General features: G+C 37.1%; 1 protein-coding gene across 5 annotated transcripts in view; it reads right to left on the bottom strand.

The window, feature by feature from the left end:
- The window catches only part of stard13a (StAR related lipid transfer domain containing 13a), a 140,881-nt gene that overhangs the window by 21,330 nt on the left and 106,164 nt on the right, over positions 1-13,387 (bottom strand). For all 5 annotated transcript variants that reach the window (XM_072912615.1, XM_072912616.1, XM_061931439.2 and 2 more), the window contains 7 exons: positions 12,877-13,036; positions 12,619-12,817; positions 8,827-9,040; positions 8,650-8,764; positions 6,117-6,389; positions 5,811-6,028; positions 5,541-5,741 (listed from right to left, as the gene is read on the bottom strand). In XM_072912615.1, the coding sequence (XP_072768716.1) occupies positions 5,541-5,741; positions 5,811-6,028; positions 6,117-6,389; positions 8,650-8,764; positions 8,827-9,040; positions 12,619-12,817; positions 12,877-13,036 (1,380 nt within the window). The remainder of the gene's footprint in view (positions 1-5,540; positions 5,742-5,810; positions 6,029-6,116; positions 6,390-8,649; positions 8,765-8,826; positions 9,041-12,618; positions 12,818-12,876; positions 13,037-13,387) is intronic.

Genomic DNA, 13,387 nt, shown 5'->3' with positions numbered 1-13,387 from the left:
CGACTGAGCTGCCATTTTTCTTACTGTAAAATCTACAGTTGTTTTTACGGTCAATTACCCTAACCCTAACCCCAACTCCAACCCTAACCCTAACCCTTTGGGAAAATAGTCCAACTGTTTTTACAGTAAAATTCTGGCGACCGAGCTGCCATTTTTCTTACTGTAAAATCTGCAGTTGTTTTTACGGTCAATTACCCTAACTCTAACCCTAACCCTAACCACTAACCCTAACCCCTAACCCTATGGGAAAATAGTCCAACTGTTTTTACAGTAAAATTCTGGCGACTGAGCTGCCATTTTTCTTACTGTAAAATCTACAGTTGTTTTTACGGTCAATTACCCTAACCCTAACCCCAACCCCAACCCTAACCCTAACCCTTTGGGAAAATAGTCCAACTGTTTTTACAGTAAAATTCTGGCGACTGAGCTGCCATTTTTCTTACTGTAAAATCTACAGTTGTTTTTACGGTCAATTACCCTAACTCTAACCCTAACCCTAACCACTAACCCTAACCCTAACCCTATGGGAAAATAGTCCAACTGTTGTTACAGTAAAATTCTGGCGACTGAGCTGCCATTTTTCTTACTGTAAAATCTGCAGTTGTTTTTACGGTCAATTACCCTAAGTCTAACCCCAACCCTAACCCTAACCCTATGGGAAAATAGTCCAACTGTTTTTACAGTAAAATTCTGGCGACTGAGCTGCCATTTTTCTTACTGTAAAATCTACAGTTGTTTTTACAGTCAATTACCCTAACCCTAACCCCAACCCCAACCCTAACCCTATGGGAAAATAGTCCAACTGTTTTTACAGTAAAATTCTGTCGACTGAGCTGCCATTTCTTTTACTGTAAAATCTACAGTTGTTTTTACGGTCAATTACCCTAACCCTAACCCCAATCCCAACCACTAACCCTAACCCTATGGGAAAATAGTCCAACTGTTTTTACAGTAAAATTCTGGCGACTGAGCTGCCATTTTTCTTAGTGTAAAATCTACAGTTGTTTTTACGGTCAATTACCCTAACTCTAACTCTAACACTAACCCTAACCCCAACCCCAACCCCAACCCTAACCCTAACCACTAACCCTAACCACTAACCCTATGGGAAAATAGTCCAACTGTTTTTACAGTAAAATTCTGGTGACTGAGCTGCCATTTTTCTTACTGTAAAATCTGCAGTTGTTTTTACGGTCAATTACCCTAACTCTAACCCTAACCCTAACAACTAACCCTAACCCCAACCCTAACCCTATGGGAAAATAGTCCAACTGTTTTTAGAGTAAAATTCTGTCAACTGAGCTGCCATTTTTCTTACTGTAAAATCTACAGTTGTTTTTACAGTCAATTACCCTAACCCTAACTCTAACTCTAACCCTAACCACTAACCCTAACCCTATGGGAAAATAGTCCAACTGTTTTTACAGTAAAATTCTGGCGACTGAGCTGCCATTTTTCTTACTGTAAAATCTACAGTTGTTTTTACGGTCAATTACCCTAACTCTAACTCTAACTCTAACCCTAACCCTAATCCTAACCCTAACCCTATGGGAAAATAGTCCAACTGTTTTTACAGTAAAATTCTGGTGACTGAGCTGACATTTTGTTTACTGTAAAATATACAGTTGTTTTTACAGTCAATTACTGTAAATGGGAAAATAGTAGAACTGTTTTTACAGTAAAGTTCTGTCAACTGAGCTGCCATTTTTCTTACTGTAAAATATACAGTTGTTTTTACGGTCAATTACTGTAAATGGGAAAATAGTACACCTGTTTTTACAGTAAAGTTCTGGCGACTGCGCTGACATTTTTTTACTGTAATATCTACAGCTGTTGTTTTTACGGTCAATTACTGTAAATGGGAAAATAGCACAACTATTTTTACAGTAAAGTTCTGTCAACTGAGCTGACATTTTTCTTACTGTAAAATCTACAGCTGTTTTTACGGTCAATTACTGTAAATGGGAAAACTCTACCAAAGAATGAATATTTTATATGGAGTAATTTTGTCCACTCAGCTGCCAACTTATTTTTTTTTTTACTGTAAAATCTACAGTTGTGTTTTACTGTGAAATATTGTAAATGGGAAATTAGTACTACTGTTTTTTCACGGTAAAATTCTGTCGATTGAGCTGCCATTTTTCTTACTGTAAATGTGAAAACTGTACCACCGAATGAATGTTTTTTTAATTATTTTTTTAATGGTACAATTATGTCGACTCAGCTTTTTTTTTAACTGTAAAATCTCTGTTTTTACAGTAAATTACTGTAAGAGGGAAAACTACCACTGAATGAATGAATGAACGTTTTTGCGGGTAAAATTCGTCCGACTGAGCTGCCAATATTTTGTCGCTGTAAAATCTACACTTGTTTTTTTACAGTGAATTACTATAAATGGGAAAATAGTACCACTATTTTTTTACAGTAAAATTATGTTGATTGAGCTGGCACATTTTCTTACTGTAAAGTCTACAGTTGTTTTTACGGTCAATTACTGTAAATGGGGAAATAGTACAACTGTTTTTACAGTAAAAGTCTGGCGACAGATCTGCCTTTTTTTTTTTTTTTTACTGTAAAATCTATAGTTGTTGTTTTTACGGTCAATTACTGTAAATGGCCTATGTTCCTTAGGGCATTTAAAGGCCTAAGTAAGTAAGACTGTCAATGGGAAAATAGCACAACTGTTTTTACAGTAAAATTCTGGCGACTGAGCCACTATTTTTTACTACTACTATGTACTACTACTAGTATTACTACTATGTACTACTACTAGTAGCACTACTATGTACTACTACTAGTATTACTACTTTGTACTACTACTAGTATTAATACTATGTACTACTACTAGCATTACTACTATGTAATACTACTACAAGTATTACTACTATGCAATACTACTACTACAAGTATTACGACTATGTACTACTACTAGTATTTCTACTATGTACTACTACTAGTAGCACTACTATGTACTACTACTAGTATTACTACTATGTACTACTACTAGTATTACTACTATGTACTACTACAAGTATTACTATGTAATACTACTACAAGTATTATGACTATGTACTACTACTAGTATTACTATTATGTACTACTACTATGTACTACTACTACTAGTATTACTACTATGTACTACTACAAGTATTACTATGTAATACTACTACAAGTATTATGACTATGTACTACTACTAGTATTACTATTATGTACTACTATGTACTACTACTAGTATTACTACTATGTACTACTACTACAAGTATTACTACTATATAATACTACTACAAGTATTACTACTATGTACTACTATGTACTACTACTAGTATTACTACTATGTACTACTACTACAAGTATTACTACTATGTACTACTACTACAAGTATTACTACTATGTACTACTACTACAAGTATTACTACTATGTAATACTACTACAAGTATTACTACTATGTAATACTACTACTACAAGTATTACGACTATGTACTACTACTAGTATTACTACTATGTACTACTACTACTAGTATTACTACTATGTAATACTACTACAAGTATTACTACTATGTAATACTACTACTACAAGTATTACGACTATGTACTACTACTAGTATTACTACTATGTACTACTACTACTAGTATTACTACTATGTACTACTACTAGTATTACTACTATGTACTACTACTACTAGTATTACTACTATGTACTACTACTAGTATTACTACTATGTACTACTACTAGTATTACTACTATGTACTACTACTAGTATTACTACTATGTACTACCACTAGTATCACTACTATGTACTACTACTAGTATCACTACTATGTACTACTACTAGTATCACTACTATGTACTACTACTAGTATCACTACTATGTACTACTACTAGTATTACTACTATGCACTACTACTAGTATTACTACTATGTACTACTACTAGTATTAATACTATGTACTACTACTAGCATTACTACTATGTAATACTACTACAAGTATTACTACTATGTAATACTACTACAAGTATTGCGACTATGTACTACTTCTAGTATTACTACTATGTACTACTACTAGTATTACAACTACTAGTATCACTACTATGTACTACTACTAGTATTACTACTATGTACTACTACTAGTATTACTACTATATACAACTACTAGTATTAATACTATGTACTACTACTAGCATTACTACTATGTAATACTACTACAAGTATTACTACTATGTAATACTACTACAAGTATTACTACTATGTACTACTACTAGTATTACTACTATTAGTATTACTACTATGTACTACTAGTATCACTACTATGTACTACTACTAGTATTACTACTATGTACTACTACTACAAGTATTACTACTATGTACTACTAATACTAGTATTACTATTATGTACTACTACTATGTACTACTACTACTACAAGTATTACGACTATGTATTACTACTATGTACTACTACTAGTATTACTACTATGTACTACTACTAGTATTACTATTATGTACTACTATGTACTACTACTAGTATTACTACTATGTACTACTACTACAAGTATTACGACTATGTATTACTACTAGTATTACTACTATGTACTACTACTAGTATTACTACTATGTACTACTACTAGTATTACTACTATGTACTACTACTAGTAGCACTACTATGTACTACTACTAGTATTACTACTATGTACTACTACTGGTATTACTATGTACTACTACTAGTATTACTACTATATACTACTACTAGTATTAATACTATGTACTACTACTAGTATTAATACTATGTACTACTACTAGGATTAATACTATGTACTACTACTAGTATCACTACTATGTACTACTACTAGTATTAATACTATGTACTACTACTAGGATTAATACTATGTACTACTACTAGTATTACTACTGTGTACTACTACTACAAGTATTACTACTATGTACTACTACTACAAGTATTACGACTATGTACTACTACTAGTATTACTATTATGTACTACTATGTACTACTACTAGTATTACTACTATGTACTACTACTACAAGTACTACGACTATGTATTACTACTAGTATTACTACTAGTATTACTACTATGTACTACTACTAGTATTACTATTATGTACTACTAAGTACTACTACTATTATTACTACTATGTACTACTACTACAAGCATTACGACTATGTATTACTACTAGTATTACTACTATGTACTACTACTAGTATTACTACTATGTACTACTACTACAAGTATTATGACTATGTATTACTACTAGTATTACTACTATGTACTACTATGTACTACTACTACTCGTATTACTAATATGTACTACTACTAGTATTACTACTATGTATTACTACTAGTATTCTTTGATTGAAATATTTGCAGTACACAAAGTGTGTATTCCTCCCAGTGAAAATGGCGATAGAAAGAGAAAGTAGTTGATAGGAATATTCCAGGTCTTGAGTTTGACGCCAACAAAGCCAGTTGGACTATTTGTGTTTATGGTTCCCTAAGCCTGGACTTGAGGAGTTCTAGCCGGGTACCTGAGGTCCACCCTGGAGACGTGTGTGAGCTTGGTCCTGGCAGGCGTGCCACAAGGCTCCAGGAGGTAGTGAGACTCCAGGACCACGCCCCTCACCGCCGCCACATCCGCCGCACGCCGGCCGCCACCGCCGTCGTCGTCGCGTTCCACCGACACGCACACCAGCGCGCTCCAGCCTCTCACCGGGTCGGCACGCCACGACCTGCGGGAAGCGGCACGTGAGTCCGGCGCGGAAGCGAGCGGGGCCCGAGGGAAGGAGCGAGCGGCGGACCTGAGCACCACGTAGTCCGTGGCGGGCTGGGGCGCCATGTTGCGGCAGCGGTACCGGTACACGTCCGTCTGCGTGTCCAGGGTCTCTGGGATCTCCTCCTGCTCCAGCTCCAGGTGCCAGCGTTGGCGCTCGCTCAGCAGCCGGTGCAGAACCTCGGTGGGCGGGGCCGGCACCTCCGTGCTGACCTTCCAGCGCCTCAGAGGGTTACCGTCGCCCACCTGAGCCCGGAACCACACCCAACCCCGTCCCCTCGGCTAATTAGTGCAGTTTTTAACCATCCAAAACAAAAACAGGAAGCCAACAGACCTTTTTGGAGGCCAGTTCCGTGTTCTCCAAGGCGGGCCGAGACACCCAACCTTTGCTCTTGTCCTTGGCCTCTTTCAGCAGGTTCTGGACCAGCCTCTCCACGTGGGCGCGATAGGACCCCGCCCCAAACTCCTCCTCCTCCTCCGATTCCTCCGCCTCCTCCTCGTCATCCATTTCCTCGGGGCGGACCTTCCCCAGCTCGTCCAACGGCGGCGCCTGGAGGTCCGCCTCCATGTAGGAGTTGCGGGACTGGGTCACCATCTCCTCTGGGATCTGGAGGACGGGCGACAAACCACAACAATTCTAATAACAAGAATCATTCGGGGTGTCCCAGGCTGATATTGACATTGGTCCCAGATCAGCAAGAAAGTATTGGAATATATCGGCTCTGGGGTTTCGATCACATTTGAACCGATTTAGTACTGTGGAAGGATGCAGAGTTCTTTCTTTGTACATAGCCATGTTTAGAGTATCTAGTACTTTTCCTTTGTGTATTCTACCAGTCTCTCTTTGTCTTCAGATTGTCTGTTTTGTGTCTCTCTCCCTTGCAATGTGAAGACCTCCCCCCATTGGTTTCTTAACAGTGGTGCGAGGGGGAGATGGGGGTTGACTTTGTGTGAGAAGAAGTTGGTTTTCCCCTTGGAATGCCAGATCAACTAGAGCAGCCGATATGAATGTATTGATTAAAGCTTTGGTATAAACTTGAAAATATTCCAATTCTGTCTTGATGGTCCTTCTTACTCAGCATATATGTCATCGAAAGAACTTGGGATTGACCAGTAACTTGGATTCCCTTGGAGGAAGAACTGATCTGACGCAACAGTACCAATTCCCGGTGCCTGGGAATCAATACGGGTACTCAATGATACCGTTTTTTTTTTACCACGTTTAATCAATGTCGGGTTCTGACTTTGATTTGACCATTGAAATTTGGTCATTCCTCAACAAATATTCAACAACACAGCAGCCTAAGCAGGGAAGCCCAGACTTCCCTCTCCCCAGCCACTCCGTCCAGCGCCTCCCGGGGGATACTGAGGTGTTCCCAGGCCAGCCGGGAGACATAGTCTTCCCAACCTTGTCCTGAGTCTTCCCCGTGGCCTCCTACCGGTCGGACGTGCCCTAAACACCTCCCTTCCTAGGGAGGCGTTCGGGTGGCATCCTGACCAGATGCCCGAACCACCTCATCTGGCTCCTCTCCATGTGGAGGAGCAGTGGCTTTACTTTGAGCTCCCCCCGGATGACAGAGCTTCTCACCCTATCTCTAAGGGAGAGCCCCGCCACCCGGCGGAGGAAACTCATTTCGGCCGCTTGTACCCGTGATCTTGTCCTTTCGGTCATAACCCAAAGCTCATGACCATAGGTGAGGATGGGAACGTAGATCGACCGGTAAATTGAGAGCTTTGCCTTCCGGCTCAGCTCCTTCTTCACCACAACGGATCGATACAGCGTCCGCATTACTGAAGACACCACACCGATCCAACGATCCACTCTTCCCTCGCTCGTGAACAAGACTCCGAGGTACTTGAACTCCTCCACTTGGGAAAAGATCTCCTCCCCAACCCGGAGATGGCACTCCACCCTTTTCCGGGCGAGAACTATGGACTCGGACTTGAAGGTGCTGATTCTCATCCCAGTCGCCTCACACTCAGTTGCGAACTGATCCAGTGAGAGCTGAAGATCCTGGCCAGATGAAGCCATCAGGACCACATCATCTGCAAAAAGCAGAGACCTAATCCTGCAGCCACCAAACCAGATCCCCTCAACGCCTTGACTGCGCCTAGAAATTCTGTCCATAAAGGTTATGAACAGAATCGGTGACAAAGGGCAGCCTTGGCAGAGTCCAACCCTCACTGGAAACGTGTCCGACTTACTGCCGGCAATGCGGACCAAGCTCTGACACTGATCATACAGGGAGCGGACTGCCACAATCAGACAGTCCGATACCCCGTACTCTCTGAGCACTCCCCACAGGACTTCCCGAGGGACACGGTCGAATGCCTTCTCCAAGTCCACAAAACACATGTAGACTGGTTGGGCAAACTCCCATGCACCCTCAAGGACCCTGCCGAGAGTACAGAGCTGGTCCCCAGTTCCACGACCAGGACGAAAACCACACTGTTCCTCCTGAATCCGAGGTTCGACTATCCGGCGTAGCCTCCTCTCCAGTACACCTGAATAGACCTTACCGGGAAGGCTGAGGAGTGTGATCCCACGATAGTTAGAACACACCCTCCGGTTCCCCTTCTTAAAGAGAGGAACCACCACCCCGGTCTGCCAATCCAGTGGTACCGCCCCCGATGTCCACGCGATGCTGCAGAGTCTTGTCAACCAACACAGCCCCACAGCATCCAGAGCCTTAAGGAACTCCGGGCGGATCTCATCTACCCCCGGGGCCTTGCCACCGAGGAGCTTTTTAACTACCTCAGCAACCTCAGCCCCAGAAATAGGAGAGCCCACCACAGTCCACAAAGCACATGTAGACTGGTTGGGCAAACTCCCATGGTAAATGGTCAATGGGTTATACTTGAGATACCTGAAAGAGGCGCTGACACTCAGTGATCAGGTGAGTCAGTCCTTTAGTCGCCGCCGTGTTCTCGTTCAGGTCCTTCTGGTCCGGTCTGCCCGTGGTGTACTTCCTCTGGATGGACCTGCACAGTGACAAAAGGTGGACATGAACTTAAGAGAGAAGGCCGGCAGGTGTTCCTCTCACCTGGGCGACAGCAGCTCGCTCCTGGTGAGGCTGAGGTGGAAGAGCGAGGGCGCCAGGCACACGGCCAGGTTGGAGGCGGTCATCTGGTTCTCCTCCACCACGGCCGTCACGTCACGCAGGAAGTGCAGCAGCGTCTGCAGCGCCTGGCGGTTCTCGTCCGCCATCAGCAGGATGGCCGCCCGCGCCGCCTGCAGCTGCTGATCTTTGGGAACGTCTGAGGGGGGGAACAGGAAGTGTGAGCAGGATGACATCATTCACCTGATCACAGCACATCATAGCAACCTTCGTGTTCCACTCTAACATGCATTATACAATATTATTATTCATTCATATTGTTGTTATTATTATTATGAATGCTTGACTCAGAGGATTCAAACAATATTATTATTATTAATATTATTATTATTAACATTATTATTGTTATGAACGCCTGACATTTAGCATTCAAACAAGATTATTATTAATATGGTTATTATTATTATTATGAACACTTGATTCTCGGCATTCAAAAAATATGATTATTATTATTATTATTAACGCTAGACTCTCAGCATTTAAACAAGATTCTTCTTTTTCTAATTATTACTATTATGAATGCTTGACTCTCAGCATTTAAACATTATTATTATTATTGATAATATTATTATTATTGTTATGAACGCCAGACGCTGTCAGCATTTAAACAAGATTATTATTATTAATATTATTGATAATATTATTATCATTATTAATATTATGAACATTTGACTGTCAGTATTTAAACAATATTATTATTATTATTACTATAGATAATATTATAATTATTGTTATGGATGCTGGACTCTGTCAGCTTTTAAACAGTATTATTATCATTATTATTAGTGATAATATTATTATTATTATTGTCATGAAGGCCAGACTGTCAGCATTTAAACACGAATATTATTATTATTGATAATATTATTATTATTGTTATGAACTCCAGACTTTGTCAGCATTCCAACAATATTATTATTATTATTGATAAAATCATTATTGATAATATTATTATTATTGTTATGAACTCCAGACTTTGTCAGCATTCCAACAATATTATTATTATTATTGATAAAATCATTATTGATAATATTATTATTGTCATGAAGGCCAGACTCTGTCAACATTTAAACAATATTATTATTATTATTATTGATAATACTTGTACTATTGTCATGAAGGCTGGACTCTGTCAGCATTTAAACAATATTATTATTATTAATAACATTATTGATAATATTCTAATTGTCATGAACGCCAGACTCTGTCGGCATTTAAACAAGACTATTCATATTATTATTGATAATATTATAATTATTGTTATGAACGCCAGACTCTGTCGGCATTTAAACAAGATTATTCATATCATTATTGATAATATTACTATTATTGTTATGAACACCAGGCTGTCAGCATTTAAACACGATGATTATTGTTATTAATATTAATAATATTATAAATATTGTTATGAATGCTGGACTCTGTCAGCATTTAAACAAGATTATTATTATTATTATTATTGATTATATTATTATTATTGTCATGAACTCCAGACTCTATCAGCATTTAAACATTATTATTATTATTATTATTGATAATATTATTATTATTGTTATGAACGCCAGACGCTGTCAGCATTTTAACAATGATTATTATTATTAATATTATCATTATTGATAAAATTATTATTAATATTATTATTGTCATGAAGGCCAGACTCTGTAAGCATTTAAACACGATTATTATTATTATTATTATCGATAATACTTTTATTATTGTCATGAACTCCAGACTCTATCAGCATTTAAACATTATTATTGATAATATTATTATTATTATTGTTATGAACGCCAGACGCTGTCAGCATTTAAACAAGAGTAATATTATTATTGATAATATTATCATTATTAATATTATGAACATTTGACTGTCAGCATTTAAATAATATTATTATTATTATTATTGATAATATTCTAATTATTGTTATGGATGCTGGACTCTGTCAGCATTTAAACAATATTATAATAATTATTATTATTATTAATGATAATATTATTATTATTATTGGCCAGACTGTCAGCATTTAAACACGATTATTATTATTATTATTATTGATAATATTATTATTATTGTTATGAACACCAGACTTTGTTAGCATTTTAACAATGATTATTATTATCAATATTATTATTATTGATAATGTCATGAAGGCCAGACTCTGTAAGCATTTAAACACCATTATTATTATTATTATCCATAATACTTTTATTATTGTCATGAAGGCTGGACTCTGTCAGAATTTAAACAATATTATTATTATTAATATCATTATTGATAATATTATCATTGTCATGAACGCCAAAATCTGTCAGCATAAGATTATTATTATTATTATTGATAAAATTATTATTATTGTTATGAACACCAGACAGTCAGAATTTAAACACAATGATTATTATTAATATTATTATTAGCATCATTGATAATAATATTATTATTGTTATGAACACCAGACTCTGTCAGCATTTAAACACTATGATTATTGTTATTATTATTGATGATATAAATATTGTTATGAATGCTGGACACTGTCAGCATTTAAACAAGATTATTATTATTATTATTATTGATAATATTATTATTATTGTTATGAACACCAGACTTTGTCAGCATTTCAACAATATTATTATTATTAGTAATATCATTATTGATAATATTATAATTGTCATGAACGCCAGACTCTGTCAGCATTTAAACAAGATTATTATTATTGATAATATTATTATTTTTGTTATGAACACCAGACTCTGTCAGCATTTTAACAATATTATTATTATTATTGATACAATTATTATTGATAACATTATTATTGTCACGAAGGCCAGACTGTCAGCATTTAAAAAATATTATTATTGCTATTATTATTATTGATAATATTATTATTGTCATGAAGGTCAGACTTTGTCAGCATTTAAACAATACTATTATTATTATTATTATTATCGATAATACTTTTATTATTGTCATGAAGGCTGGACTGTCAGAATTTAAACAATATTATTATTATTAATATCATTATTGATAATATTCTAATTGTCATGAACATCAGACTCTGTCAGCATTTAAACAAGATTATTACTATTATTATTGATAATATTATTATTGTCATGAAGGCCAGACTCTGTCAGCTTTTTAACAATAATAATATTATTATTATTATCGATAATACTTTTATTATTGTCATGAAGGCTGGACTGTGTCAGAATTTAAACAATATTATTATTATTAATATTATTATTGATAATATTCGAATTGTCATGAACGCCAGACTCTGTCAGCATTTAAACAAGATTATTATTATTATTATTGATAATATCATTATTATTGTTTTGAACACCAGACTCTGTCAGCATTTTAACAATATTATTATTATAATCATTATTGATAATATTATTGTTATGAACACCAGACTCTGTCAGCATTTAAACACAATGATTATTATTATTATTATTATTATTGATAATATTATAAATATTGTTATGAATGCTGGACTCTGTCAGCATTTAAACAAGATTATTATTATTATTATTGATTATATTATTATTATTGTCATGAACGCCAGACTCTATCAGCATTTAAACACGATGATTATTATTAATATTATAATTATTATTGATATTATTATTATTATTGTTATGAATGCTGGACTCTGTCAGCATTTGAACAACGTTATTAATATAATTATAGATAATATTATTATTGTCATGAAGGTCTCACACTGGTAGATGTGCAGGAAGGTTTCTCCCAGCTTGTTGCTCAGCAGAGGTTCCGGAAGGTCCCGGAAGAACTGCTTCACCATGTCGGCCACGTCGTAGGCCGACTGCTCGTGGAAGTCCACCGAGTCGGGCGCGGCGTCGCATTGCTCCCTCAAGGCCTGGATGCGGGACTTGACGCCCGACTTGCGGAAGAGTCCCACCTGAGCGCAGCGAGCAGGTGAGCTGGAGGAACACTCGGCGGGTACTAAGTTCTTGTCACCTGGTCCAGACTGTGGCTTCGGAGGTGGCTGAGGGCCCGCTGGAGACACAAAGGCAGGGGGAAACCACACCGCTGCACGTGGACGATGAGGGGCACGCCAAACACACTCTTGTCTTTGTAGTCGGGCGCTCTGATGCGCCTCATGAACTTAGGAACCGACCTTGGAGGCACACAAAGAAGCAGAAAAAAAAAAAAAAGTTAGCATGTTAATGGTAGCATGCTAAAGTTAGCATGCTAACAATTAGCATGTGTCACGTGCCAACGCTTATGACTCTCAGGTGTACGGCTACAACATTAGGTAAAAAAAAAGTGTAAAAAATGTACACATTTGCATGCTAAACGATTGCAAAATTATCCCAAAAAAAAGTTAGCATGCTAATGTTAGCATACCAATGTTAGCATATTAACAGTTAGCATATGTCAAGTATTAAGTTATATGACTCTGAGGAAACGGTTGGAAAATTAGCAAGAAAAAAGTTAGCATGCATGCTAATGTCACCATACCAACAGT

Source organism: Nerophis lumbriciformis, linkage group LG37 (assembly GCF_033978685.3).
Source record: "Nerophis lumbriciformis linkage group LG37, RoL_Nlum_v2.1, whole genome shotgun sequence".
Taxonomy (NCBI): domain Eukaryota; kingdom Metazoa; phylum Chordata; class Actinopteri; order Syngnathiformes; family Syngnathidae; genus Nerophis; species Nerophis lumbriciformis.
The sequence above is the reverse complement of the archived record's forward strand: the minus strand, read 5'-3'. Positions and strand labels throughout refer to the sequence as shown.